The sequence below is a fragment of the Cheilinus undulatus genome, linkage group 15, assembly GCF_018320785.1.
Source record: "Cheilinus undulatus linkage group 15, ASM1832078v1, whole genome shotgun sequence".
Classification (NCBI taxonomy): Eukaryota; Metazoa; Chordata; class Actinopteri; order Labriformes; family Labridae; genus Cheilinus; species Cheilinus undulatus.
The window spans coordinates 44,139,676-44,167,661 of NC_054879.1; the positions used below are offsets into that span (position 1 = coordinate 44,139,676).

Consider the following 27,986-nt stretch of genomic DNA (forward strand, 5'->3'; position numbering starts at 1 on the left):
TCTGTAGATAAGAAAAAGCTTTTATTTCAGGTCCTTTTGCAATATTTCATTTTGATACTTCACAATCTTTTGAACTTTTGAGGTGTGAAGACTTTTAAGGAAAGATCAGAAATGCTTTCAGCTGCTTGCATGTGTCTGCACTGAGATTTCCATGAGGATTGCCAGCACCCAACTATTCACAGACGTAAAGAAATTTACATAGCAAAGTGTCTAAGGGATTCTCTCTTAAATATGTTTCGACAAAAGGAATAATAAAAAATAAGGGCATATTATTGTAAGAAGACAGTAAAAGTAAACAGTAATGGTGAAACTAACACACACTCATTCAGTTACAGAGGCATTGTATCGGTCTTAGATTCAGTTTCTAAGATCTCAGAGCAGCACGAGCTTTGTCCAGGATGTCCTTTCTCATTCTTGGATAGTTTGGATGAGCACCCAGAACCTGTAGGAGGAAGAAAACCATGGTTATTTCACAGAAGAAAAAAAAAAAACACAGAACTGAACTCTCCACTATAACAGGCGCCTCACCTTATGGCAGACATCGATGGCGTCCACGTATCTTTTTGCTTTTAAGTAGTTGAACGCAAGCTTGTATCCTAAAAAAGAACAGGATTTAACTGTTAGCAAAATAACTGTCTTAATTCTGATGTTCTCAGAAGAAGTAGACTCTCTTCACTGTACCAATAGTTGGGTTGGTCCTGTTTCCATATTTCCAAGCCATTTCATAGCTGGATGCTGCATCACGGAAAGCCTGCTCTTTTTCCATTATGTAGCCCCGATATTCATAGGCTTTACAGCATGACTGGAGAGAAAAGCAGCACAAAAATAACAAAAAAAGAGAAAAAGAAAGGTTGGCCGTGAATTAGATTGCCGTGCATGAGCCACACATTATCAAAGCAGTGACATTTTTTTCCAGACTGACCTTGTTATGGTTGAGGCATCTCTGTAAGAGGTCCCCGGCCATGTCATACTTCCCGGACTGGATGTAGATGTCTGCCAAGAGCAGCCAGCTCTTCTCAAACTCATCGGCATCCACGATGCTCCAGTTCATCTTAGCTATGCGTTTGAGCTGGTTTCTGGCTCGGGGAGTTTGCTTGAGCATCATATATGCTGTCGCCATCGCCAACAGAGCTGGAACATGGTCTTTCTAAAATGGAATGAAAAACAATTCCTGGTTAGACCGGATATACATGAAACCACATCAGTGTAATAAATTACACTGAAAACACTCTGGTAGCTCGTTAATAAGATACATTTACAGAAATCTTCAAAAAGTCAATAAAGTTGCAACAGAGAAGATCAAGAAACCCTCTGAGAATTTTTGAAAATGTTCAGGACATGATGGTAGAAATGGCCGCTGTGGTTGTAAAGATGAAAAGATGCTTAAGACTGCATGTTAAACAGATTCAGACACTTTGGACAGAAAAACCTGGAAGTTTACAAGCTGCAACTTTCTACTCTGAACATTATTTTCTATGCAACTTCACTATTGACAATTTTTGAAAGCAATGGTCCTCACTTGGTGGGTTTAGGAGCTGTTTTTAGAGGGCTGTGAAAGCGTGCAAGAAAAAAAAAATCTGGCACAAAATCTGTGATGCACTGAAGCCCTGAGAGGACATTCATCCATACTTTTTAAAATTTTACTTACTTATTGATTGTTTTTTGAACTGGTATGATACAAATAAAGACTGACTGAAATTGACTGACTTCAAATTTATCCTGTTTTCTCAAGATTTTGACTCATTCATCTTATTTCCTCTGGATAACGAAGCTCGTTTTCCAAAGACAAAAAGTTAAAGGTCACATATTATGCAAAATGCACTTTTCCAGGCTTTTCTAGCGAAAATCTGTGCCCCCGGCCTTTCCACAATCCCCCCAAGAATCAGAAGAATCCATTCCCTCCCTCCTCTTTCAGAAAATGTGTGCTGAAACAAGCTGTTCTCATTTTCTCATCATGATGTCATGAGGGGAGTTAGCCCCGCCCCCAGGTCCAGTTGGCCCTCCCAGCTTGAAACGAAGCTCCGCCCTCCTCTCCTGATCCTCATCATTGTTTAATCAATGGTTTTGTATTAATTGACTTTTTAATATTTAGTCTCTTTACAGTATTGATTTTATTTTCTCATTTTTTAAATTCTATTCCTGTCTATTCTATTCCTGAAAAATGCCACTTTTGTTTGGATGGTTTACTATTATTCTTTATTCCTTTTTCTTTTCATTCTAATTATTATTTTTCTTTTCTTTTTCTGTATCACTTTCTCTCTGGATGTATATAGTTACCATTTCCTGGCTTCTCTGAGTAGCCAAAAAAAAAGTGTCCAAAAGATGTATGTCAACAAAGACCTAGAATTTGGATTTAGGTAACAAAGAACTGTTGGAATTTCTGATTATGCTTAATCTTGTGATAATGTACCATTCCATTTTCTTACCTGTAAATGTAAGGACTGTATCACTGGCCATAAAAAAAAAAAAAATCTCAATTCTCAAACCACAGACATTAGACAATTACACACCCCAAAACTCATAACTCTGCCAGAACACGCAACTCAGCCGGGTATTTCAACAGGCATCCCAGATAATTGCGGTCAGCTATATACTAGGTTTTAACCTCATCTTATATCTACTTAAAGCGCTGCTCAGTTTGCATTCACACATGCAGCTCACCCTGAAAACTTCATAAAATTGTGAGAATTTTTGTGAATACAGAGGTAAATAATAATGTCAAACTTCTAACCTGAAGAGCCACTCCCTTAGGGGATTAGTCCTGAAATAAAGGGCAGGTCCTGATGGGGGTTTATGTACACAAGAGAGAGTGATGCAATTCATGCGTACCATCTGGTGTTTACTTACTTCATTGTTTGCAATCTCTGTGAACACACTCAGTGCTTTCTCTACATTGGCCTTCTGCTTAGTAGCCAATGCGCAGTAGTTCTCCAGGATGCGGAGCTGCACATGTCCGCCTGGTGTCTGAGGCTTTAACTCCTTCAGCAACTTCTCAGCTGTTCTCACAGCGAGCTGCTCCGACTCCTGCTTCTCTGTGGAGTTCCTAGTGAGACACAAAGACAACCGTAAGTGTTCTAACAGAAAGAAAACATGCTCTTTTAAAATATTTGATCGCTGTTATGCTCCTTGTGTCACTCACCCTATTTCCCCATCCAAAGTCTCAAACACTTCTCCCCCTATGGTGTCATTGTCGGGGTTAAGGTAGATTTCAATCATGTTATACACAGCATTTTGACCCCAGTCGTTGTCTTTCCGTGCTTTGTTGAAGTGTCGCAGAGCTTCGTTAGGCTGTCCCACGTGCCTGATTGATAAATTATAATTAAAGTGAAGCTGATCTGATTCAATACTTTGATGAAACCCCATCTAAACTTACCAAAGATAAAGCCCTTTGCAGTAGTTGAACCCCGGGTCAAACTTTGTCCTGGGAGAATGTTTTTCTGCCATTTCAATAAACCTTGGAACTTCTTCTAACTTCCCAGCTCTCCTTAACAAGTCAATAAGCCGGGACAGTGTGGGATAGTTGTCTGAAATGAACAGGTCCAAGTTACACTACTTTCAATTCATTCATTGTTCACAAAGTTTAGTACAGACACAGAAACGGGGCTCTGGTGTACCTGGTTTGCGCTCCAGAAGCTGTTGAAAGTGGAAAACTGCCTGGTTGTAGTCCTGCTTTCTAAACATAATGTCGGCCATCATCTAAGAACAAACACAAGTAATACTTAAGACAAATAGTTACAAAAGGTCACACTGAAACAAGGTACCATTTTAGTCTGAATATAATATGATCCTGGTTACAAGACAAAGACTGAGAAGACTTTTTAAGAGGAAATCTTGTTTTTATAAAGTCAACATTTGCACACAGGCATGATGATTTATATAAAGCTGGGTTATATATCAAGCTAATTATGCTTTATTTGTTGGCTGTACCCAAGTGAACAGGACAGAACAATAAAGACATGGTTTGATGAGTTTGGTGTGGAAGATCTTGACTGGCCCACACAGAGTCATGACCTTAACTGAATCAGACACCTTTAGGATAAACAGGGATGGAGATTGCAAGCCAGGCCCTCTTGACCAATATGAGTGCCTGACCCTCATAAATGCTCTACAGCCAGGCTATTCGATAGGCAATAGGAGGCCCTGGGGCCAAATCAGGCCCCCAAGGTCCTTTTTTTCCATATTACAACCCCCCCTCTAGTTTTGAGTTGAGGACTGTGTTTAAAAAATCTCCTCATAAGGTGCACTACTTACTAAACAAAATAGATAGGTAAGTAAGTAAATACACTTTATGGTGTGACCAGAGGGACCAAAACCACTTGCTGTAATTGATGAAACGATGAATTCTGCTCTCTACTTGAAAATCTGGTGAATGAATCAGTTCATGACCTCGGGATCAAGCACACTAGCAGTAGGACAATGATTCTAAACACACCAGCATGTCAACATCTGAATGGACTAAAAAATAAAGTCTGGACTTAAATTTGATCGAGGTGCTGTGGCATGACCTTAAACAGGCTGTTCATGCTAGAAAACCCTCCAATGTTGCTAAATTGCAACAATTCTGCAAAGAAGAGTGGGCCAAAATTCCTCCACAGCAATGTAAAGGACTCAGTTTGGGTTTAGGCAACAACAACTTTTTTTCACATAGGACCAGGTAGGGTTGAATGGCCTTTTTTCCTTTAATGAATGAAATAATTTTTTAAAAACGGACTTTTATATTCACCCTTTTTTGCATATGCAAAAGGGTTAGAAAAGAAAAAAAATCAGGAAGGGGGCAAATACTTTTCACAGCACTGGCCCTTCATATAGATGCTTTTTTCAGGAAGTAGCCCCCACTCCAGACTAATTGAATAGCCCTGCTCTACAGAATAAATTGGCACAAATTCCCATAAAAAACTCAAAAATCTTGTGAAAAGCCTTTCAAGAAGAGTGAAGGCTATTATAGCAGTTCAATCCATTATAAAGAACACATGTTTGAAACCAATGTCATCGCAGTCTTTGTTGGTTTAATAGTCAGGTGACTGAATACTCTGTGGAGGAATATGATGGATTTTGAATATCAAGCAGTCAGCATAAATATTTTAGTCTGGTTTTAATCTTATTTTGGTCTTGTCTGTCATCTCTGCAGGTAGAAACAAAGGCGCAATAGAGTAAACATTATCAGTGAAGCCAGCGAGGTGCATAGCGCTGTGCCATGTTTTCTCGCCTTCCCACAAAGCCAAAACACACCATGAATCGACAGAGAGGGACATGTAGGATCATGCTTTTGTGGTATCACTGTGAATGGTTCAAGCTGTTAAGATGGCATCTTAACACTGGCATCATGTCTCCATCTCAGATGTTGGTTAACTTGTCCTAATCTGTGCCATTTTTTCTGGAAGATCACCTTGTCCTCACAATGACTGGCCTCAACCATGAGTGGTGCACTCACTGTACAGATAAGAGGCTCTGTATTTTGTTAAAGGTTGTATAGTTGCATAGAAATTCTAGACCCCAAATTTAAGATGATTCTCTTTTTTTTCAGATGTGTTTCTTATATTCAAACTGGTACAAACCAGAGTAGCGTCTTCATTAAACTGGTCATTCTTCAGGATGATGCTGCATTGCTCCTGGCATGCATCAACCTCATCTAGAGTGAGGTACAGCCGGGACAGCTCCAGCATCACCTACAAATAAATAACACATTCTTTTTTTACTAAAGTGAAAGCATACTACACAGAATAATGAAGGGTGATAATTCAACTATCAATAACTACGATCTCAAAATTTAAAGAAACACAAGCATGAGACTCTAGAAGATGCCAGTGCTTGTTAACCACAGCTGCAGCGAGCACACAGGACGTTTTTGATTCGGCTGCACTGACCTTGCGATCGGTCTCACAATACACAAGAGCTTCTTTGTAGAATTTGACTGCTCTCTCATAGCCCCTCTGACTCGTGTAGTGTTTAGCTATCTCAGCACAGATCTCGGCTGCAAGCTGTTTCTGCACGGGGATGGCGTCGGGCTGCTCCAACTGAACCCGCTTCAGGACTTTGGCTTGCACATCCCGGGCCTGGACAAAGGGAACACAACATCAGTATGGAAACAGCAAAAGAACCAGTGCCATCCTTACTGTCTCTAAGGAAACAAGAGAAAGATTACAGAGGAAAATGATGCTTGGATTTAATAAAACCATGCCAAATGTTTGATCAATATACTCACTTTTTGTAGAGAGAGAAGAGCGTCCTCATTTTTGTCGACCTTGCTTTGGATCTTTGCCAACAGGACAAGATAACGGCAGTCATCTGATAGTGCCGGCAGTTCATTAACTGTTAGGAAAAAGTGCAGACAGAAGAAAATGGAAAGTGTATATAGATGCATCTTCCAAAACAGATAGACATTTTATTTGCCCTTTTTAAAGGTCACATATTATGCAAAATGCACTTTTTCAGGCTTTTCTATCAAAAATATGTGCCCCTGGCCTGTCCACAATCCCTCCAAGAATCAGAACAATCCGTTCCCTATCCCCATCTTTTTCTCCACCTTTCAGAAAATGTTTGCTAAACAAGCTGTTCTCAGATTTTTCCCCTCATGATGTCATGTAGGGAGTTAGCCCTGCCCCCAAGTTTGTTTGGGCCTCCTTGCTTGGAAGAAAGTTCCGCCCTCCTCTCCTGATCCTCCTCTAAGCTGCCAGCTGAAATGAGGATCAGGAGAGCCACACCCATTAAGCCACATCCATTTCCTGAGAGGGGCAGAGTCAGACAGCTCATTAACATTTAAAGCCACAGACACAGAAACAGCTCGTCCTGAGCAGGGCTAAAACAGAGGGGTTTTAGACACAAAAATCCAATACTGGAAAGTTTTTTCAGCAACAAACTTCACAGGCATGTTTTGGGGGCCTCTGAGACCAATATAAGCTTGTCTCAAAAGGGTAAAATATGTGACCTTTAAATATTTATCCTTGTGGTTTTGTCTTTATTTTGGAGAGGAAAGAAAAGTGGAGAAAATCAGGGAAGGAAAGTTGGTAAGGATATGCAGCAAAGGAGCCACTAGTCAGACTTTAACCTTCATCACCCAATTGGAAGACGAGCTTCCCTGCATGTGGTGCAACCCAACCATGAGGCCATCAGCGTCCTGATAAGTAGCCAATTAGTCAAACTTCATTTATATGGCACCTTTAAGACAAATTCTCGACCAGTTCAGAGCTTCACAAGTGAGCAGTACAGTCAGAATTTTAGAGATAAAAGATGGGAAGTTACAAACAATAAGACAAAGAAAAAAATATCATGCAAATATGAATGAGTATACACCTAGGTTGTGTTGTTTAGACATCATTTGCCCACATTCATGATGACTGAATCGTCTTGTTTACATCATTTGTGGTTCTATTTGCGTCAGGAGTTGAGTGTTTGTAATACATCATACCTGGGTCATGAGCCAGAGCTTCTTGCAGCACTATCTCACAGCGCTCGTACTGCTTCAGCTTCATCAGCAGCTCAGCCAGGTCGTAGCGCAGGAAGTTCTGCTGCTCAGTCTTCAGTGCAGCCTCGTAGTAATTCAAGGCCTGTGTGACGTCAGCCCCGGGTCAAGAGTTGTGTCTTTACTGTAAGTGGGTTGTGTTTAGCTTAGAATGACTGGACAAACAAACCTTGGCGTAGTTGTGAGTCTTGACGAGGGCTTTCCCGATCTTGCTTGCCAGAGCTCCATCTTTGGGGTTTTTCTTCAGAGCGAGCTCATAAACCTCGATGGCTTTCTCCGGCTGAGGATACACAGAACACAAGTGGTGTCAGTGTGATTTAGCGTTGTGTTATTTAGATATTCATGAATAATCTTTTTAGAATTAATGGGGAAATACTTGAAAACACATCTGAGGCTACAATACAGCACAGATAGCTGCAGTTTTAAGATATGATTGCTAATGTCTGATTTATAACATCTATTTCAGCCTTTTCTCAGTCATCACAGCAAGTTTGAGCAAACATGTTTGATCTTTACGGGTTTGGCTCTTCTCCAATCTAAATTGCGACTTATTCAGCTAAAATAACACTACTCATGCTGGCACAGGCACACGGTCTCTCTTTTTACTGAAGAGAACAGAACGACTGTGATTTCTGGTAAAAAAAAAAAAAAATAACAAAAATTACTACCTGAGAAGTGTTTCTTTTTCATTTTACTGTGGTCAAGCAATGTTTTTAAATGTGAAATTATATACTTTTTTATTACAAGAAAGTTAACTGAGTTTTCTGTCCCATTCCAGGTAATAAATGACTAATATTATTTTTGCCATAATGTTTTTATTTCTTTTATCTGTGGTGGGAACCGTATGTGTTGTTCGTCTGTAGCACTTATACCACTGGATCACTGTGTTGTTAAGAGTTACTTGTCATTTACATAAGGAATTTTTAATTTGGTTAAAGACCCTGAAGTGAAAATAAATCAGTATTTAGGTTTGTTGTATGGCACAGGTCACTGTGTTATGAACTACCAGGTCAAATTTCAGTCGTATAAAAAATCTCTACGTTTATAAAATCAAGCTTCAAAATTATGAAAAATGAAGTAAAATCTGCTCCAGGATGGTGTGGGCGTGCCACTGAATGAGCTGAAGCCACACCCACTCAGGAGAAATACGATCCTCTCAGTTTTAAAAAAAATGCTACAATGTGATTGGAGGAAAGCACGCTATTAGCCCGCCCCTTGACCTAACATTGACCTTATGATCAGAGAGCAGCTGCCTGACTCTGTGCCAGAGAAGAGACAAAGTCGTCTGGCTCAAATCTCTGTTATGATGCTTTAAATGATCCATAGACCACTGTGGCTGATAGATTTGGCACATTTACCTCACAGTGAACAAAAAAAACAGCATTTAACTGACTGTTAACGTTCAATAAAGGCAGGGACATCCTAGTAGTCCTCAATGCAATGTGCAATAGTGGGCGGTGACCAACGAGCGTTTGACATTGCCCATTTTCAGACTGTTGTCCAATCAGACCTTGGGCTGGGCGATTATGGCAAATATTTAAAATCATGATTAATTGAACTTTTTTTACCTTGATTACCATTAATGAACCACCCCCAACCTCTGACTCTGTTTGTTCTGTAAATATTCATATAATTTTAGAACAAACAACTAAAAGGAACAGGTACAGATTAACAATTAATGTTTATCTGTTGAAACATTTGAAATCAAAAAACACATCAGCTGAAATGAAAATGTTTTTCATAAAAAGTCAAAGTTTTCCAAGAAAAGGGGAAAAAAATAAAATAATTGACAAGGCAGGTTTTTGTCGGTTAGAGGCCCTAAATATCAGTTTCGAATATTTCTCAGTTCATTGACCAGCTCCAAGCCCAGTGAGCTGGCTCAAATTTGGGTATGAAAAGGTGAATTCAGTTTGAAATTCCTCATTCCTGTTCAAAAATGGTAAAACATGAAAGAGTCCGCATTAAAGCACTTCCCATGAAGTGCCGGATGGTCTCTGAGACAAATATGACAGGTGGTCTAATAAATTTGTTAAGCACTGTATATGGATATAATTCATGTTTTTAGTTGCTATTATCTCCACATTCACGTGTTTTACATTTGAACATGCATTTGTTTGTTTTTAATTATTGTATTCACTTTAGGATAAGTAGCTGGCTAACCAGCTAGCACCGTGAGATGACTTCTACAAATGAACACAAACATTTACTGAAATTGTTATCATTTATTTTAAAAATCAATTACAGCATAGTTTCTAATTAAAACGTTTTTATCACATAGAATTCAACTGTCGATCTATTCCACTTAGATTGTTGGTAAGCCTCCAGTTATAATGATTTTTGCACACTGCATTGGGGGGCTTCTTGGGACATCAGCTAACAACAGACTGTACTGAGATTAACTGCTCTGTGATTCTATATATCGTTGTAGCATTAGAGGGGTGGGGTCATTCCCCACAGTGAGTCGGTGACATCCCCAGCCCACATATTTGCCCCGCCCACATTAAACCCAGCCAGGAAAGAGGTGCAAAACCTTCTAAAGGTCTAAATCTAAAATTCAGTCACATGTAGACCTCAGTGTTTTCAGATGCTTACAGCAACCTTATTCCTGTTAATCTGAAGTTAGTCTGAGGCCGTGTTTTTCACATGGCGACCATCAAGGACTGGTTTCAAAAGTCCTCTTTAGTAACCAAATGGCTGGCATCACTCAGGCTTCATACAGTACTTGACTGTCTCTGGGCGACCCCTATGTGTCCTGTCTCTATCTAGCTCTCCTATCCAAATAAAGTCAAAAGCCCTACAAAAATCTTAAAAAGACAAAAAAACAAAGAAATTCCATGTTTCCGATAAACATAGAAATCTGACCTAAATCACTGAGATGAATGAATGTTCAGCTCTGACTGCTTACGTCTGTGAGGATGCTGACATCTTCCATTCCTCTTTTAGATTCTGTCTCATTATAAGAGGAGGGTACATCCTGTGTCTAGACCATGTTTAGATAACACTAGATAATCTTTCCTGATGCAACCTCTCAGTTTGTAAGACCCAGCTCCTGAAATGTGATCTTTTCCTGTCTGCTGTAAACGTGTTTCTCTTTCAGGAATATGTTAGTTATTTATTCTATGTTATATTTAGCAGAAAAGCATCCTAAAATGTCCACCATCAAGCTAAAATAACTTCATTATCATACTCCAATGCACAGGCTGGAAAAAAAGAGGGTAAGCAGTGATTAAGAAGCAGCAGAAGTGTTTGTAGACCTTTTATATCTGCTAAATTTGAACAGTTTTTCATCACAGATGGGAGTTCAGCTAAATGGTAAACAGGTCATAGAGTCTGTAGAAAAATAAAGCTGCTGAATCACATGTACTTACCTCTTGGATGTTAATAAGGGCATCTCCTAGTAAAAGGTATGTATGAGGGCTTGGCAGCTTCTCCACCATTTCTCTGGAGTAAACAGAGAGATCACATCACATATGGAGTACTTCTTTATACACATGCTGTACCTCACTGATGCTTTGGGGTTGAGTCATGCTTTACTGCCTCTCAGCTGTTCATCCAAGCAGCATTAGAGAGAAGCAGACGACTGGAGGAAACTCTGCACATTTCCCTTTAACTGCATGAATGGATTCAGTTAAATTTTTATTGGATTTACTCTTGGTTTGTGGTCCTTTAAATCCTCCTACAGACTCAGCTGAATGAAATTACTAAATATCCTAGAGTCATGTATTTAATTTGGTTTCAGCCATTACTGTTCAGACAAACATTTATAAAACATTAGATTTCAGATGGAGCGGTCGGGCTGTTAGATGTTATCATACCCTGAGATCACTTTTAGTTTGTTTTGGTTCAGATTTACTGCTCACCTGTAACAGCTTGCATACAGCCGTTTCTCCTTCCTGTGGTTCAGATAGATGTCTCCCATTTTCTCCTTGGCTTGGATGTAGTACGGCTGCTCAGGGGTAATGTTTCTGAGCATGCTCAGCGCCAGCTCGGTGTCACCGCGGAGCAGTGCCAGGTCTGCATTGGCAATAGTGACACGTAGCTCCTCAGGGGTCCCCGAGAACTCATTGATGGCGTCCTGCATCACCTTTGCTGCTTCATGCTAAGATGTAAAACCCATTCATGAATTTTTTTTTTAAGACAAGGAGGAGAACTTTAAGAAATACGAGTAGAATCTGATTTTCTACCTGCTCTCCATTGAGCCACAGGGCCTCGGCTAACTCCAGGAAGACAGAGACACAGTCGGCAGGACTCAGCTCTATCTTCTTATTCTTAGATTTGTACGCAGATCCAGCTCTGCGCACGCCGGGGAGACTCATGGCCATCTGCAGGGTCTGGATCGCCTCCTTCAGTTCACCTGTTTTCTTCTGAGCCTGAGCAGTGATCAGCTGGTACAGAGGATGATCTCGAATCTGGAATGAACGATAAGACATGACCAAATTTAATAAGCGATCTATGGATGAATGATCTTGAAAAAATATCGAATTGCAAGTATTTTGATTCATATTACAAATATGATATGAATTATCATAAGGAGGGAAATAAGCTTATATTTTAAGTCACTCTCATTTTGCATCTTTGGACCGCATGATGAAGATGTGTCTTGCGGTTGTTTTCTCCTTTCTTCAGAGAGGAAACTTTGTCAAACTGGTGCTTAAGTGAACATTAATATTTCTTTAACTAAATGCACTGTCTGCCATTCTAAATGGTTTTTAAATTATTATTATTGATTTAACACAGACTGTTGCGGGTGCAGGTGGGAGTAGATGGAACACACTGTGGGAGCTGGATTAAGAGTTCTGTTTCACATAATCACAATATCAACAATACAGTGAAAAATCTGAAAATATCTGTCAACACAAGATTTATTAAGGATAAATACAGGAGCTATAAGGAAGCTTTTTGTACTTTTCCTACCAACAGTCAATCATTAAAGCAGTTTAAAGACTTAAAGAGGTAGTCAATACTCTAACATTTTTTCCAGCTGTACGCTCAAGTATCTGACTGAACTCGATAAAACACATCAGTGCTTGTGTTATTTCAGACATTTGCACCAAACTGATAAAAATCTGCATTTTATGGCTTTGAATTAGCAAAAACAGACATCTGCTATAAAAATCTTTTCTGAAAAGGAAGGGCTTATGTGATGTAGAATCCTACCACCACCAAACTTTATATAAAAAGTAAAAAATTACCCCCTCTAACTCACTTTTCCATTAATAGACCACTCCCATCCATTCATTGGCCACTCCCATCCATTCATTGACCACTCCCATCCATTCGTTGCCCACTCCCATCCATTCATAGACCACTCCCATCTATTCATTGACCACTCCCATCCATTCATAGACCACTCCCATCCATTCAGAACCCACACCCATCCATTCAGAGACCACTCCCATCCATTCATTGACCACTCCCATCCATTCATAGACCACTCCCATCCATTCATAGACCACTCCCATCCATTCATTGACCATCCCATCCATTCAGAACCCACTTCCATCCATTCAGAACCCAATCCCATCCATTCATTGACCACTCCCATCCATTCATTGACCACTCCCATCCATTCAGAACCCAAACCCATCCATTTAGAGACCACTCCCATCCATTCAGAGACCACTCCCATGGAAAGGAGGGCAGATCTTTCTTCCAAACGGGGAGGGCCAACCGAGCCTGAGGGTGGGGCCAACTCCCCACATGACATCATGAGGGGAAAATATGAGAACGGCTTGTTTCAGCGCACACTTTCTGAGAGGTGGAGAAAGAGAGGTGGGAAGACAAGCTTGAAAAATGTATTTTGCATATGTGACATTAAAGCTAATAAACCATAGCTTTAGCCATCTCATACCTGCTGCCAACAAACAATTCTTTCATATCAGAGCAGTTTTGTGGTCTACTGCAAGCATGGAAGAGAGTGAAATTGAATTAATTCTTTGTAAAGAGGAGCTGCTGCTTTCTAAGATCATTTTTCATCTGCACAAAGGAGCAGAATTCAATGACAGAGATGTAAAGAATGGAAGCAGGAAGAGTGTTTCCAAATGAAGTCCATAGCACAATATTGCAGAAAACATAATGAAGCAATCCAACAACGAGGCGCTAAACTTTCTGTTACACTGTATGAGGCTATAGAATCAAAAAGACATTTTTTACTGGGCAAAAGTCGGCTGTTACACAAACTCTGAACTTTTCTCATGGTCTAATGTGAGAGAAATCGTTGGTATAAACCAAAAGAAGATAGTAAAAGTGTTTTACTTTCATCTAAAACATTTTTATGTTCATGTAAGACCCCTTTAAGTTGAATTTAAGCCAGTATGAGCTCCTCTCCTGCTGATCTATGTGACTGGAGTAAAAGCTTTCAAAAGTTTCTGGTCTAATACTCTCTAAATCTAATTCCTCCTGATTACTCCAAAGCTGACAGCACAAACTTTAACCATTTGTGATCTAGTCCAGGTCAGCTGAGTGAAAGCTAACCCACGCCTCAGATAAAATCTGCTTTTATGCTGTGTCCTGCACCTTTCCTGTGGGCCAAACAACACATCTTTTAAGTCTCACCTCAAAGTTGTGGCTGAGGCAGAGCTCAAGAGACTGGGAGCACAATGTGAAGTTTCCTTGCTGCAGATGGATCTGTGCCATCAGCAGATGAGCGTCTGCATGAGAAGGACACTGGTCCAGACAGTGTTGCAGGCTGCTCTGAGCAGCATCAATGTCACCTGAATGAACGCAGACAGAACAGAGATTGAAAAAATAGTGTTTGCAGGAGAGAAATCACAGCATTTTTAACCCTATGACTAGGCACATTCTTTGCATTCTTTTTCGGAATTATTCAACCAGTTTGTGTTGTGTTGATGCGATTAGCATGAAACTGCACAAAGATCACAAAGATGTGTATTTTTGGTCATTTTTAATTTTTCAAGCCAAATCATTACATTGACCTGTTTGGTATTACTACTAACCACTAGATGGCGTCATTACCCTTTCTGGGCCAAGTGTGTATCTGTAGGGCACTTAAAAGACACACTTACAGGCATATATAAATGAAATAAAAAAATGTCTGTTTGTGTTGATATGAATATAAACTTGGGTTTTGCATGTTAGATATGAGGAAATTGCATCTCTGAAGCTCCGCTGCTTAACGTGCTTTACTAGGGATATGCTGCAAGTCTATGTTCAATGCTGGCGCTGCCAACCCGCATCAATACCCATTGATCAGAAATCTCCAAACAGGAAGTCAAAAGTTTAGAACACAGGTGTCAAACTCAGGGCCCAGGGGCCAAATCCGGACTGTGGAACAGTTAAATCCGGCCAGCAAGATGAGGTCTGCAGATTTCCCCAAGTATAAAAATGTGAACTTATCCTTAATGATTTAAGATGTTGATGATCCTTGTTAAGTCATAAAATCAGAAAAGGAGTAAAAATAATTAGATAAGAAGTCAAGAATGTGGGAAAAGAAATTAATTTATGTTTTAATTTCACATTTTCAATTTAGTATTTCACAATTAGGACTCAAACTAAGGATTCTGACTTTTAATTCCATACTTTGAGCATTTCAACTCATTATTTTGACTTCTCATATCATATTTTGAGCTTTAAGATTCATGATTCTAAATTTTAAGTGATATTTTGACCTTTTAAACCAATCATTTTGTATTTGACCTCATATAGTCAACTCTAATTTTGACTTCATATTCCCATAGTTTGACCTTTTCGACTCACAATTTAAAATTTTGAATCATATTTTTTAATTTCATCATTACAAATTTTATTTAATATTTTGACCTTTCAAACTCATGATATTTACTTCTCTCTAATATATTTGCCCTTAAAAATACATTATTTTTCAATTTCAATTTCATGTTTTGACCTTTTTGAACTAATACATTTACTTTTCTCAGATTGTGAGCCTTTAAACTTACCCTTTTAACTTGTTAAATATCAAAAATGTTAATCATCAGTGCTAAGTTTTTATTTCATATTTTATTACCGGTAAACCAAAGGTTGACAGTTTCTGGTTAAAAGGGGGACCCTGTTAGGCCCTCAGGTTATACCTGAATCCAGAATCCGGCCCCTGCTGTGACTGAGTTTGACATCCCTGGTTTAGAGTATCAGGTATTTCAAATGATGTCATGATTAGAACTGGAGGTGATTACAAAAAAGCAATCAATCAGTTAAAAAAAACAAAAATAAATTATGAATTTAACCATGTAAAGTAGGGGTCAAAATGCTGCCTCTGGTCCATCTTTTGCATAATTTCCAACAATTTCTGGGCACTGCATAAAAATAAAATGACATCAAACTTGATGCTGGTGGTAATTGATGACTTATGACCATCTTTGATAATTATTAAAAAAAATCCCCTTAGCATTTTATATGGAAATATCTAATTCTGCTGAATTGAAAATCGAATAAACTGGCATTTAAAGGGTTAAAAACACATAAAATCATGACAATGACCAAAGATTTGCTATGTCATGACCAGAGTTGGAAGTAAAAAAAGGAAGTAAAAAAACAGAAAAAAAAAACCAAAAATGTTTTAAAAAATAATATAAATCATGAATTTCAGCTGTTAAAGTAGGTGCAGAAAGTGTCCACTAGGGACATATGTGTGTAGTTGTTTAAAGGGATGCCTAAAGGCTAACAGTGCTCACCAGACTGATATCGGACTTTTGCCAGAAGAAAGACCCCTTGAGGGAGACCAGGAACAATCTTGACCACCGTGTCTAACAGTGTGGCACAGTGCTGGAGCTGAGGAGCTGGAGGAAGGCCTTGGGCTGGAGGCTAAAAGGTAAAAGTTGTTTTTACTGCAGAAGTTCCCAAACTTTTTGATGATTTGACTCATTACAAAGTCATAAAATACAGATATGCCCATTATACCATCCCCACAAATGAAGGCAACTAACAAATAAATAGAGAAGTGAGTGATGCTCTCAGCTCAGTTTAAAAGTCCATTAAAAAGACATTTTAAGGATGAGTGATAATCCTCAGAGTTCTACCTTAACAGGACACAGTGCAAGGTACTCTTTGACAATCTCCAGCAGGAAATCAGGGTTCAGTTTCTCAAAGTACTCGACTCCCAGAGGCAGGCCTTGCATTGTGGAGAAGTGTGTGTCCACGGCATCATTCAAAAGGTTTGTCACCTCTTCAGGGGGCCGGTGCTTTTTCACTGCCAGAACAGCACGCAAGTACAGAAGCTCCTGGTGGGTTAGAAGAAGAAAGATGCAAAGAAAGAAGACTGACAGGATCTTTTTTATGAAAGTAAAAAGGGACTGATAATAGAAGGCAGGAAGAAAAACTTGTGTTACCCCTGACTTTCCAATAGATTGTTGAATCTCTGTCAGACATTCCAAGCGTTCCTCTGCATCTTCCAGATGGCCCTCCATCAGCTGGCAGCGGATTATTCCTGTAAGAAAAGTTTTTAAAAAGGAGATTTCTTTAGTAACAAAAAATATGTGTTAGCTCTGAGCTTCCCTTAGACAACCATTTAATAATCCTTACCAGTCATGGCAGAAACACTCGTTTCATCCAGAGTCATGGCGGTCTTGTACCACTTCAGAGCATCCTTGATTCTGCCGTGAAGCACCGACTGGTAGCCCAGCTCTGTGGCTAAATCAGAGTCTCCTGATGCAATAGAGAACGCTCTTTCCACCATCCGAAATGTCTGCTCAATCACTTTCTCATTTCGTCCACACTATGAGAAAACAAAGAGATATCAAAACTGTATGCAACTGTAAAAGTTGAGCTGCATGTAGAATTTGGAAAATTGTCTTACCACACGAGTGAAGGCTAGAGACATCCTGTAGAAAAGCTCTGGGTTGTGAGGTTCCACTATTTCCAAGCTGCTGATGAGGGTTGAAAGCTGCTTTACTGCCTGCAAACAGGGACATAGAGGCAGTTTTACTGAAGATTTTCAGCACCTACATTTTGATTTATTCTAACATCTGCCCATTGTGAGAATGTGAAACATGTTAAAAATGGAATTTACCTCTGCAATATCTCCCTCCCTGCATAAAGAGTGTAGCGCCAGCATCTGTAGGGCCTCCAGGTTGTTCTTATCCTTCTGTAAAAGCCTGAAATATGACACAAGTTACTGAAGGTACTACTTTATGAAGTCCATCTCCTACTCTTAATGAGCTTAGGTTTCTTAGATTGACCGTAATAGAATATCTGATACTGTGTTAAACTCCCAGATAAATATGATTAAAACTAAAAGGAACTGTTAAGGCTGCCAGAGGATGTAAAGTATACTCTGTGCTGCTTTACAACATCCCAGTAAGGGCACCAGAGCAGCGCCAAACTTAGTGAAACTGAGCAGGCACCCCTCCTCCTGTGAGTCAGAGTTGTGTTAGACTTCTGCACTTTCACTCAAAGGCCTTTTTTATGCTGTCTGACACTGGCCCAAAGCCAGAGGGGTGAGCACAAACAATGGCTTAATCAGTATGCACTGCTTTTGAGGCTGCACACTTTTGTTTCATTTGCACTTGAATGCTGAGCAGTTTGTAAAGACCGACTGGGATTTTCTGACATCCCTGTTGGTGATTCAAATGTACTTTTGCACGTTAGAATGCCACCTGAGAGCCAACCAAATCTTGTTCACATTTACAGGGTGTTTGGATACTAGGGGTTAATCTTTAATGCTTTGTGTGGACGCACCTCATTACACTTGATCTGCAATACTCTGCTAAAAAACAAAAGCTTTACAGATGATGACAAAATTATCATTCCCTATGAAAATTTCCCTGCTGTTAAACAGAGCAAGGATTTTTTTAACACAGCTTTTCCAAGCCTCCTAGTTTTGTTTTGGATGCTTACATTATTTTTCTTTGCACACATAGGTCCAAACTATGGCCGAATCTCAAACTCCTCTCTAAACCCTGAGCCCTTATTTACTTAACCAACTGCACCTGAAAGGTGATTGAGAGCATAAGGCTGCAAGGGCTTGAAGTGGTAGAAACAGAAATGGGACTGCTCGTTTTTTTTTTAATTGACAATCGGCATCTTGCAGAGCTTAAAACAAAGATAAAAATAAGCGTGCCTCACCGAAAGACCTATTTTCTCAGTGGATGAAGGCTGTTTCGTATAATATACTTACAGGAAAAACACTTCTTTTTTGCAACGTACACCCCTTTTTGCACCTTCCATGTTTTTTGTTTACGGGGCATCCCCAGGAATCACTGTCATACATCACAATACAATGAACTATGGGTAATTCCCTCATGTTAAGTCTGCAGATATGCCCAATCACAGAAAGCGTGCATGAAGGGCTCAAAAAGTCAGCGAGAGATCCTCACGTACTTTATGATTTGACAGTGGGACACCTCGAAGTCAGTGAGTTTGTGAGTGTGGACGTTGGGATTGGGCCTATCCCTTTTTTCTTTAAAAACATTTAGACATTTCAAAAAAATCGGGTCACAATTTGTTGTGGTCGGTTCTAATGCTGGAAACCTTATGAATTACCTGTGCGCTGCATCTATGGTTTGCTCCCAGTCCTGAAGGCTGAGCAACAGTTTCATTTTCTTGTTGAGGGCTGGCAAGAATCCAGGGAAACCAACAATGACCTGGTTAACCATCTCCAATGCTCCAGAGTAATTCTGGCGGTATTCGTAGTATTGTGCCTAGGACAGATCCAGCAATATTTCCAAAGTTGATAATAAATAATGCAAAAGAATAAAGTGAGGTAAGAATTTAAGTGGTGGCTAATGAAGACCTCATCAGTACAAATGTGTAATGCTCATCTCACCTTTCCCATAAGAGCAAAAACATCTGCTTTCTCCTTTAGCGCCTCATCAAAGTATTTTCCAGCTTTTCTGGCGTAGGCGTCTTTTCCAGATGTCACATCTATCCAGGCCTTCAGGATTGTCCCCTGAATTACAAATATGTCAAAAATGCAAAAAGATAAAAGTTATGTTTCCTTTTTCTTATTAAACACTTAGTATTGTAGTACTTAGTATTGATGCATTTCTTAAACATGTGACAAAAGGCAAATCTTACCTCTCTTGAGCCTTTTGAGAGTTTTATCATTCTCTCTGTATACTCTCTTGCTTTGTCATTTCGACCCAAGAGCCAAAGAAACATCCCAGCATGGTAAAGACTCTTTGGTGAAGCACTTTTGCGGTCCTCTTTAACTTTGGCATCAAGCTCCTGAATGATTTCTCTGTCTGTGAATGCAGAGACTCTTATTAGAATACTACCAACGAGTGTCTACGTAATGGTGTGGATAGGTGAGTGCACTAGCTTACCTGGGTTTGTCTTCTTTTTCTCCGCATAGACAAGTGCCATTAATGTGCAGAGAGCCACATCTCTGCTGTCTCTTATTGTCTCCAACTCCACTGAAGCATCCTGAATTTCATCTACAGTCAAACAATGATAACTAAGTGCATGAATGATTTATGTAAAAAGACACAAGCCTAGCCAGAAAAAGGCAGTTAGTAAGGGAATATTGAAATTTCTCCACCAGTCTGCCTATAAAGATGTCTAAAATAAATAAATAACACTGTTCTTGTGCCAGAAATCATTTATCAGATTACCATAATTTGCCAGGGGTCTTCCAAGTACCTCCTAATGCTGTCTCTTGCCCTCTTATTTACTCAAAGAGCACTCATCTTAATCATTTAAAGCAATTTTGGACATGTATCTCAAACTTGATACACACCTATAATGATAATAAGTCTGAGGACATGGTCCTCTGCCAGAAAATGGTGGATTGCTCTAGGTGGGGAGTGAGTCTTTGCCCCAAGTGAAGGAGTTCAAGTATCTCTGGGTCTTGTTCATGAGTGAGGGGAAAAGAAAGGGAGGTTTGGTGCAGCATCTTCAGTGTTGTAGGCGCTGTACCGGACTGTTTTCATGAAGAGGGAGCGGGGGGGATTTATTGGTTGGTGTATGTTCTAACTGTCACCTGTGGTGATGAACTTTGACCATAGAAGGACCAAATGTATGAGATCCCAGATACAAGCAGTCAAAATGAGATTCTTTAGAGGGCGGCTGGGCTCAGCCTGACATAAACTGAGGAGTTTAAACATCTAGAGGGATCTGGAAGTAGCGCCATCAAACTTTCACATTGAAAGGAGCCAGCTGAGGTGGTTTTGGCATCAGGATGCCCCTTGGTCGCCTTCCTTTGGAGGTCTTCTGGGCACGTACAGCTGGGAGGAGACCCCCGGGGCAGACCCAGAACCTGCTAGAGGGACTATATATGCCATCTGGCCTGGGAGTGCCTCGGAATCCCTCAGGAGGAACTGGAAAACATAGCTGGGGAGAGGGATGTTTGGGTTGATGAACTCTGCCTGCTGCCATCATGACCTGATCTTGGATAAGAGCAAAAAGATGTGTGGATGGATGCACCTATAATGATTATACACAAGACCCCAGGCAATGATCTACCTTTGCATTAAAATAAAACAACCTATGGTTATGAAATCTGATCTGACCCCAAAACACTTGGCAAAACCAGGTCCAGGTCCAACTCAGGTCATTTTACTGATCCTTGGACTGGGAATTTTAAATTGTTTTGAACCTTTTTTAATGTGATATTAAACTCGTTTATGGGCACATTAGTGAGAAAATGATTGGTATTCCCACGAGTCAAACATCTGGAAAAAAAAAAAAACAGATGAAAAGTTTCAATTATATTAGATTTTTTGAACCTTACCTTGCATTAGGGTACCATAGGCATGGAAAAAACTGTAGATATGATCATTGCTGCATTTCCTTTTAGCAGCAGCTGCGGCGTTTACAGCGTGATTGAAATACTTCTCATAACAGTAGAATTTTATCAAAGCCTGTGGGGAAAAAGAAGTAAGGTTTAGGAGTTTAAGTTGGTGATACTGGGGGTGACTGTGGGCTTCTTGTAAGATTAAAAATCTAAGTAAGATGCTGCAACAATTGTTGTTTTCATACAATGTTACAAGACTACGGTGGCGTATTGCATTCACTTGAAAATAATAAAAAAAATCCTGTTTTTACGACATAACTGTCTCGTAAAAACAGGAAATTCCAAAATAAATAAATTCCTGTTTTTACGAGATGGTATCTAATAAAAACAGGACAATCAAAAATAAATAAAATAATCCGTTTTTATGAGATAGTTATGTCGTAAAAACAGGAGGATTTTTTTTTATTTTCAAGTGAATGCAATACTCCACCGTAACAAACTATGTGCACTCTCAGAAAAATTATAGCCTACATTTGCTAACTTGGTAGCCGCTTAGCTGTAGATAGACAGATAGAGGGTGTCTCGGTTTAAATAGCGACCGTGTTACTTAGTGACTTTTAGCCAAAATGCATCTGTGGTTGCCGAATTTTAAGAGACCTCGCGAATGCGGGTTTTTTTTTCGTTAAAACGCCTCAACGCTTTAAAACGCATCAAATGTGCAACAACAATAAAAAGCATTAGAGAAGACTAAAAGTTTTCAACATCGTTTGTATCTGCGACAACCAGGCATGAAACACTGTAAGTCACTAGCTAACATGGGCGCTCGTTGGAGCGAAACAGTGGACTAACTGCTAACAGCCGGCGTTTATTATGACTTCGTCTCGGTGTGAGCTAATTAGAACAGTCTCCGGTATCATTCTGCTAAAACTCTAGTTTAAATATGTCATTACTGTAAGACTGGCTGGACCACGTAAGTGAGCATCGATGTCCCTCTTGTTCAGAGCTTATTTTGATGTATAATTACAACCTAAAGTCTTACCAACGCTGTCTCCTCGTCCTCCATATTGGCAGTGAAATCCTACGTACAAACATTAGTCGGAAACGTAACTGTTGTTTTCCTCGGTCAGTATTTTTTGCGATATGACGATGTTATTGCAGTTTTCGCTTGGTTTCGCCATCTTGGACCTCCTTTAGCGTTGCTCGGTAACTTAGTAACAGACATGTAAAAGGGTTTACATTTCTCCAGTGTTTGACTGTCAGGCATTACGTTCTATCTTGCTTTACGTATATCCCACTCAATAAGACTGTCGAGTCAACTGAACCCTGAGTTATAGTTATTTTTGGATCTTTATTCCTCAAAATTGTACCCGCAAAGTTAACATAGGCGAGTATGTGGAATGATTGTTGGTCTCTCATGCTGCCACGGAGCCTTACAGACCAAACGCAGGGTACAGCAGAGCAATGCCGCCATCTTTACAGTGGTGTTGAACTGGCTGTTTTCTCGAGAGGGCGCAATCATCCTTTATAAAAATGATGCTACACTACACTGCAACCCTCACTACCACTCAAATAAAATAAAAACATATTATGAAATACCAAAAAGTGAAAAAATAAAGCAAAACTACTACTACCACTACAACTAATAATAATAATAATTATTATTATACATTTAATGATTACAATTATCTTTTATTGTCGCTGATGTAATCATTGTTGTTACGTAGCTGTAGTCAGATAAACAATCTTACTATTCAGATAAGGCACTAAAGCTAAAAGGTGTGGTGATTTGTGTGGGAACTTAAAGATATTAACTAGTGACTTTTGACAGGGGTCATGATTTTGTGATCTAGTATGTTTTGGACTCTACTGCCCCTGAAACAACTTTTTACATTGTAAGATAAAGTTAAACCTACTTTGAATATATGGAAATAGTTGAGGTATTGGTTTTTGCTCTCACAGGGTTGCATCAATGTGGTCAGAAGGCTCTTGGTTGGGCTGTATTCTGATTTCCTGATCTACCCACGAGATCATCTTTTTTTAACAGGCATCCCATTTGTAGATTATGGCATTTTATAAATATTGCAACATGAGTACCAATTATTTTAGCCCATCTAAACAAAATCCTCACCTATTGACACATCTTTGCATAGTTTTCCCTGCCCAGTGGAAATATATTTCCACCCAGCCGGTGGTAATTGGGGCCCCAGTGTTATGCAACACCATGAATTGACTGTTAAGTTTGAACTCCTGATGTCTGTGTTGCTGAGTCCATGTCAGGAGCAGCCAACGTCCAGCACGGGTGCGACTGTTCCAGGAGAGACCTTTCCATGCCTTGTCAAATACTGTTTAGCACTAACTCTGGCACATAATCATTACTCTCTGCAGCACACATCAATGGAAGAGTAAATCAGGTTGGTATTGAGCTCTGAGCATGTGCAGCTATGGTAAACGCATGTGTCACAATTTAGCAAATGGCTGTGAACTTGAATTTTTCATTAAATGAATGAGCAGAGGAAATAGACTCAGCAAATAAAACCATGCATGTAATCATTGTTTGATCCAAATTAAATAACTCACATTTTCAATAATACTCATGCAAAGTATGACACTTGATAATGAAGGTGTTGTACTTAGGAAAGCACAATAAATACTGCATGTGTTGTTGCACTTACAAAGAATGCATTTGAAAACCTATTAGAGGAAAGACTGTGGAATATGTTCCCCCTGGGATATGCTGCTATAGCATTCTAATGGCTATACCCATTGTGGTTTGTACAGGCCATTATTGATCAAAGAGCCATGCCCAATAACACAAGCAGCTCACTTGCCAATGAACACTTTCATTTAGTTTTCCATATGTTGACAAAAGTGCACATGAAACCATGCACTTTATAGAAGGTACAGTTTCACATTATTGGCCGAAGAATCAGTGCAGTCCTCCTGTATTTATGATGACAAGTTGTCTGCAAATGGTGATGCTTGTGCATTTTGTTGCCAGTTATTAAGGGAGTAGTTTTACTTGAAGCAGTGTGTCGAGATACAAAGAGTGTATGTGTCAGTAGTCAGTGTGTCTGTCTATCAGCACACTGGGAAGGTAGGATGGTACTCACCACTACCTAATCTAATGGGATTTTCCTCTCATCTATCTACAGCAAATAAAATTACAGAGCTGTTATGGGTAGCATTCTCAGATTTCTCTCTAAATTGTTTTCCAGCCTGCCTCTTCATGCATGCCAGTGGCGAGGACCGAAGCCAAACAAGACATCCTTTCACATTTAACATGTCCACCGATATTATTGCCCAGCTTGTGAGACTCCTGGGGTGGGGACGCCAGACCAACTTCCGACCTTCCACCCTAATGCAGTTTAACAAAGGAGCTGGATGTCATGTTGCTGCGCAACCAGGGAGGAAAATCTGCAGAATCACTCTTGATTAACTGGTCATTAAATCGGGCCAACTGTAGCCCCACCTGTTGCAGTCAATACAGCTGCTTTAGGCTAAAAAATACTGTCTGCTGATAGGCAGAGATCTAACAGAATCTTTGGAGGAAATCCATTAATTGCCAGTTTGTTTCTGTTGTAATGCCACGAGCTCTGAGGGCATACTGGCAAACATTTATTTAGAGACAGCTCAATTGTTCTGCTGACAGGAAGACAGCACGTGAGCCAAAAGCTCTGTGAGTGGGTGTGGCACACACCGATAATCACATCATCACTGTGAGGTAAAAGAGCAGGCGGAACCAGCACTCCGCCATCATCCTCTTGTTTACTGCCCACAAGATTCAGAAGCCACAATAGGTAGAAGTGATGTAGGACTCTAATGAATATTTCTACTGCTATTAATAATTAATAAAATGTTCCAACCACTTAAGATGTGGACAGTTTCCGGCAGGAGCCACAGCACAAAGCACACTCAGACACCAGACTTCATAGATGCCTGCTAAGGCTAACTCCAGGCTGAAGTGAAAATATTAAGAAAGTTTTCAGCTCTGACGCTTCTTTGACTCAAATATTTTAAGCTTGTTTTTAAGTATGGTCAGCCAAGAAGATTTGCTTAAAATTCAAAATTGCTTTCAACTTCCCAGGGGACTCAAGAGATCAATATAAGTTCAAGCATTTACAGTTTGAGTGTGCATTAAATGGACACTGATGGCATGAATGTTTATGGCTTCTGAAATGACATGAACGCTGCCTGTGGTTTTGCAGCCATAAGTGAGTCATCTGGCTTAAAACTGTAAAAGCCTAATTCCTCTGAAAGTGGGTGGTGCTTCAGATACATTTAAAATGTGTTTTTCAACCATCGGAAAGCTACCAGAAAAGTCCGACGATAACTCATCAGGATTATTGGACTGTTATCCACTGACAACAATTGAGCACAGTTGAATCTGCCAAGGATTAACCCCTTCATATACAGCTTAGCCTCTGAAAATTCAGTCTTCAGACAACGAAATTTATGTTTTAGAAATAATAATTCTTTAGTAGTCATAGAAATATGTTTTTTTTCTTTTTAGCTAACAAAAGATCTAACAGTGTTATACTCCTGTGCATAATTCTTTAAAGGGGACATTTTTTACCATTTCAAGACAAGTTTATATTGGTCTCAGAGGTCCCCAAAACATGCCTGTGAAAAAACACTCCAGTAATGGATTTTTGTATGTCTAAAAATCCCTCTGATTCAGCCCTGCTCAGAACGAGCGGTTTCTGTGTCTGTGGCTTTAAATGTTAATGAGCCGTCTGACTCCGCCCCTCTCAGGAACTGGATGTGGCTTTATGGATGTGGCTCTCCTGATCCTCCTCTCAGCTGCCAGCTGAGATCAGGAGGGGAGGGCGGAACTTTCTTCCAAGTGCCGAGGGCCAAACAAACTTGGGGGCGTGACATCATGAGGGGAAAATGTGAGAACGGCTTGTTTTATCACACATTTTCTGAGAGGTGGAGAAAGAGAGGGGGTAGGGAATGGATTTTTCTGATTCTTGGGGTATTGTGGACAGGCCAGGGGCACATATTTACCAGAAAAGCCTGAAAAAGTTAACCTGACACACCAGATGGATTTGTTTCACACATCCATTTGGAAAACCTCCCATAGATGGTGTTTGGGAAAGGGCAGAGCCTTTGAAAAAAACTTGGAGGATGATTGGATGAGTGTTCTGTCTGTCACATCTTTACGGGCTAATCAGAGCAACAAAACACGTGATGTCGTCGCTGCTACCGAGGAGTAAACTCCATAGCGAACTGCATAACGCACACTATGGCACCCCGCAAACTGCTTTGACGTCAGCATGGTGCTTTTGGAGGTGGGGCTTGCTTGCTTTGGCCCTGCTCATGAGCAGTACCATCTCAGCGCGGCTCGGCCATACTTGTGATGAAAAAGCAAATCAGCATGGCTTGGTGTGGCTAACAGTCCTAGTGGAAAAGCCTCACTAGTATGAAGCAGCAGGCAGCCTAGATAGGTTTGGAACACTCAGAGTCCCATGGGCTGATCTCTGGGAGGCAGAATCATCAAGGCTTGCCCAACAAATGTCCACTTCTTCTAAGACATGTCCTTCCTCTTATGTTATTCTATCTTTTTAGCAAAAACCATGGCTGGGCAGCCAGGAGGAAGACACCTGATGATACCAGGGTGCATGGTGCATCTTTAGGAATATATCGTTTAACATTCTTGGGTCCAGTTCTTGATTTCCTGTGAAAAAACATGCACATAAAAACATTCCAGTATGCGTCATTCATTCATGAATGTTCAATCACATTATATTTCAAGATGTATGAACACTTCATCATGGGTAAAAATGCATACATTTTCAATTAAGATGCACATACTGCACTGACAGTCTGAGCAACAGTTTAGTCATTTTGACCTACTTTATCTCAGTATTTCAAAATATCGCTGGTCAGTATCACATAGATCAGTGGTTCTCAACCTTTCAGCCTGTGACCCCCAAAATAAAGGTGCCAGAGACCGGGGACCCCCGCTGTACCTGAAGGTGGTTGAACATAGCCATACACATTCAGGAATAGTCGTGTGCAGATAAGGCTGTCCATAAGGGAGGATAAAGGGGGAGGTTTCTAGGACCCAGCTAAACTGGGGGCCCATGGAGGTCAGCAAAACCATGGTCCATTGTGAAGTTAAGCTTTGAAAACTATGTTTTATATTTGACCTGAGTAATATCCACTCTAATCAAAGAAACAAATATATTTATTTATTCATTTGTGTAGTGTAATGAAAATAAAGTTTGCTAAAAACATAATTAAAATGGCTTAAATTGGTTAATAATGGCAAAAAATGGCAGAAAAGGTGGTGAAATTGGATTTTTAAAGAACATAAATGGTATAAACGTGGCAAAAATTAGATAAAAGTAGCAACAAAATAATATAAAAAAGTTAAAGTGGCAAAAACAGGCACAAAAAGTGGTAAAAGAGGATTAAAAAGTGGCTGAATCGCTTTGAAGGGCAAAAAAAATGGTGGAAATTAGGTGTAATGGGATGAAAAAATTGATATAGACTGGCAAACATGGGTTAAATGTGGTAAAAAAGGGGTGTAAAAAGTGGTTGATAGAGGCAATAATAGGTTAACAGAGGCAACGATAGGCAGACAGTGGCAAGAATTGGTTCAGAAGTGGCAAAAAAAAGGCAAAAAAAAAAGTGATGGAAAATGGGTTTCAAGTGGAAAAACTGTGCTAAAATTGGAGTTAAAAAGTGATGAAAAAGGGTTAAATTTGGTAAAGTTGGTGTCAAGTGGCAACAGTGTAATTTAAAAAATATTCTTAGTTTTTTAAGGCATCTAGTGACCCCCACCTCAGTGTCTCACGACCCCCAATGGGGTCCTGACCCCAGGTTGAGAACCAGTGACATATTTAAACACAAGTTACCGGTTTCAAAGAGGATGAG

At 39.9% G+C, this 27,986-nt stretch overlaps 1 protein-coding gene across 1 annotated transcript; it reads right to left on the minus strand.

Annotated features, from left to right (window-relative positions):
* On the minus strand, window positions 1–22,280 carry ttc21b (tetratricopeptide repeat domain 21B). Its single transcript, XM_041806321.1, has 29 exons — window positions 22,144–22,280; window positions 21,102–21,231; window positions 19,696–19,806; window positions 19,448–19,614; window positions 19,197–19,319; window positions 18,914–19,071; window positions 17,442–17,526; window positions 17,229–17,327; window positions 16,955–17,147; window positions 16,762–16,859; window positions 16,453–16,653; window positions 16,108–16,237; window positions 14,015–14,172; window positions 11,644–11,868; window positions 11,320–11,558; window positions 10,828–10,900; window positions 7,629–7,739; window positions 7,406–7,544; window positions 6,203–6,309; window positions 5,865–6,053; window positions 5,556–5,666; window positions 3,615–3,696; window positions 3,374–3,524; window positions 3,140–3,301; window positions 2,848–3,043; window positions 923–1,147; window positions 682–802; window positions 529–596; window positions 1–442 (listed from the first exon to the last, which is right to left on the minus strand). The coding sequence occupies exons 1-29, from the start codon at window positions 22,165–22,167 to the stop codon at window positions 365–367; spliced, it is 3,954 nt and encodes a 1,317-aa protein (XP_041662255.1). The 5' UTR covers window positions 22,168–22,280; the 3' UTR covers window positions 1–364.
* Window positions 22,281–27,986: the final 5,706 nt, after the last annotated feature.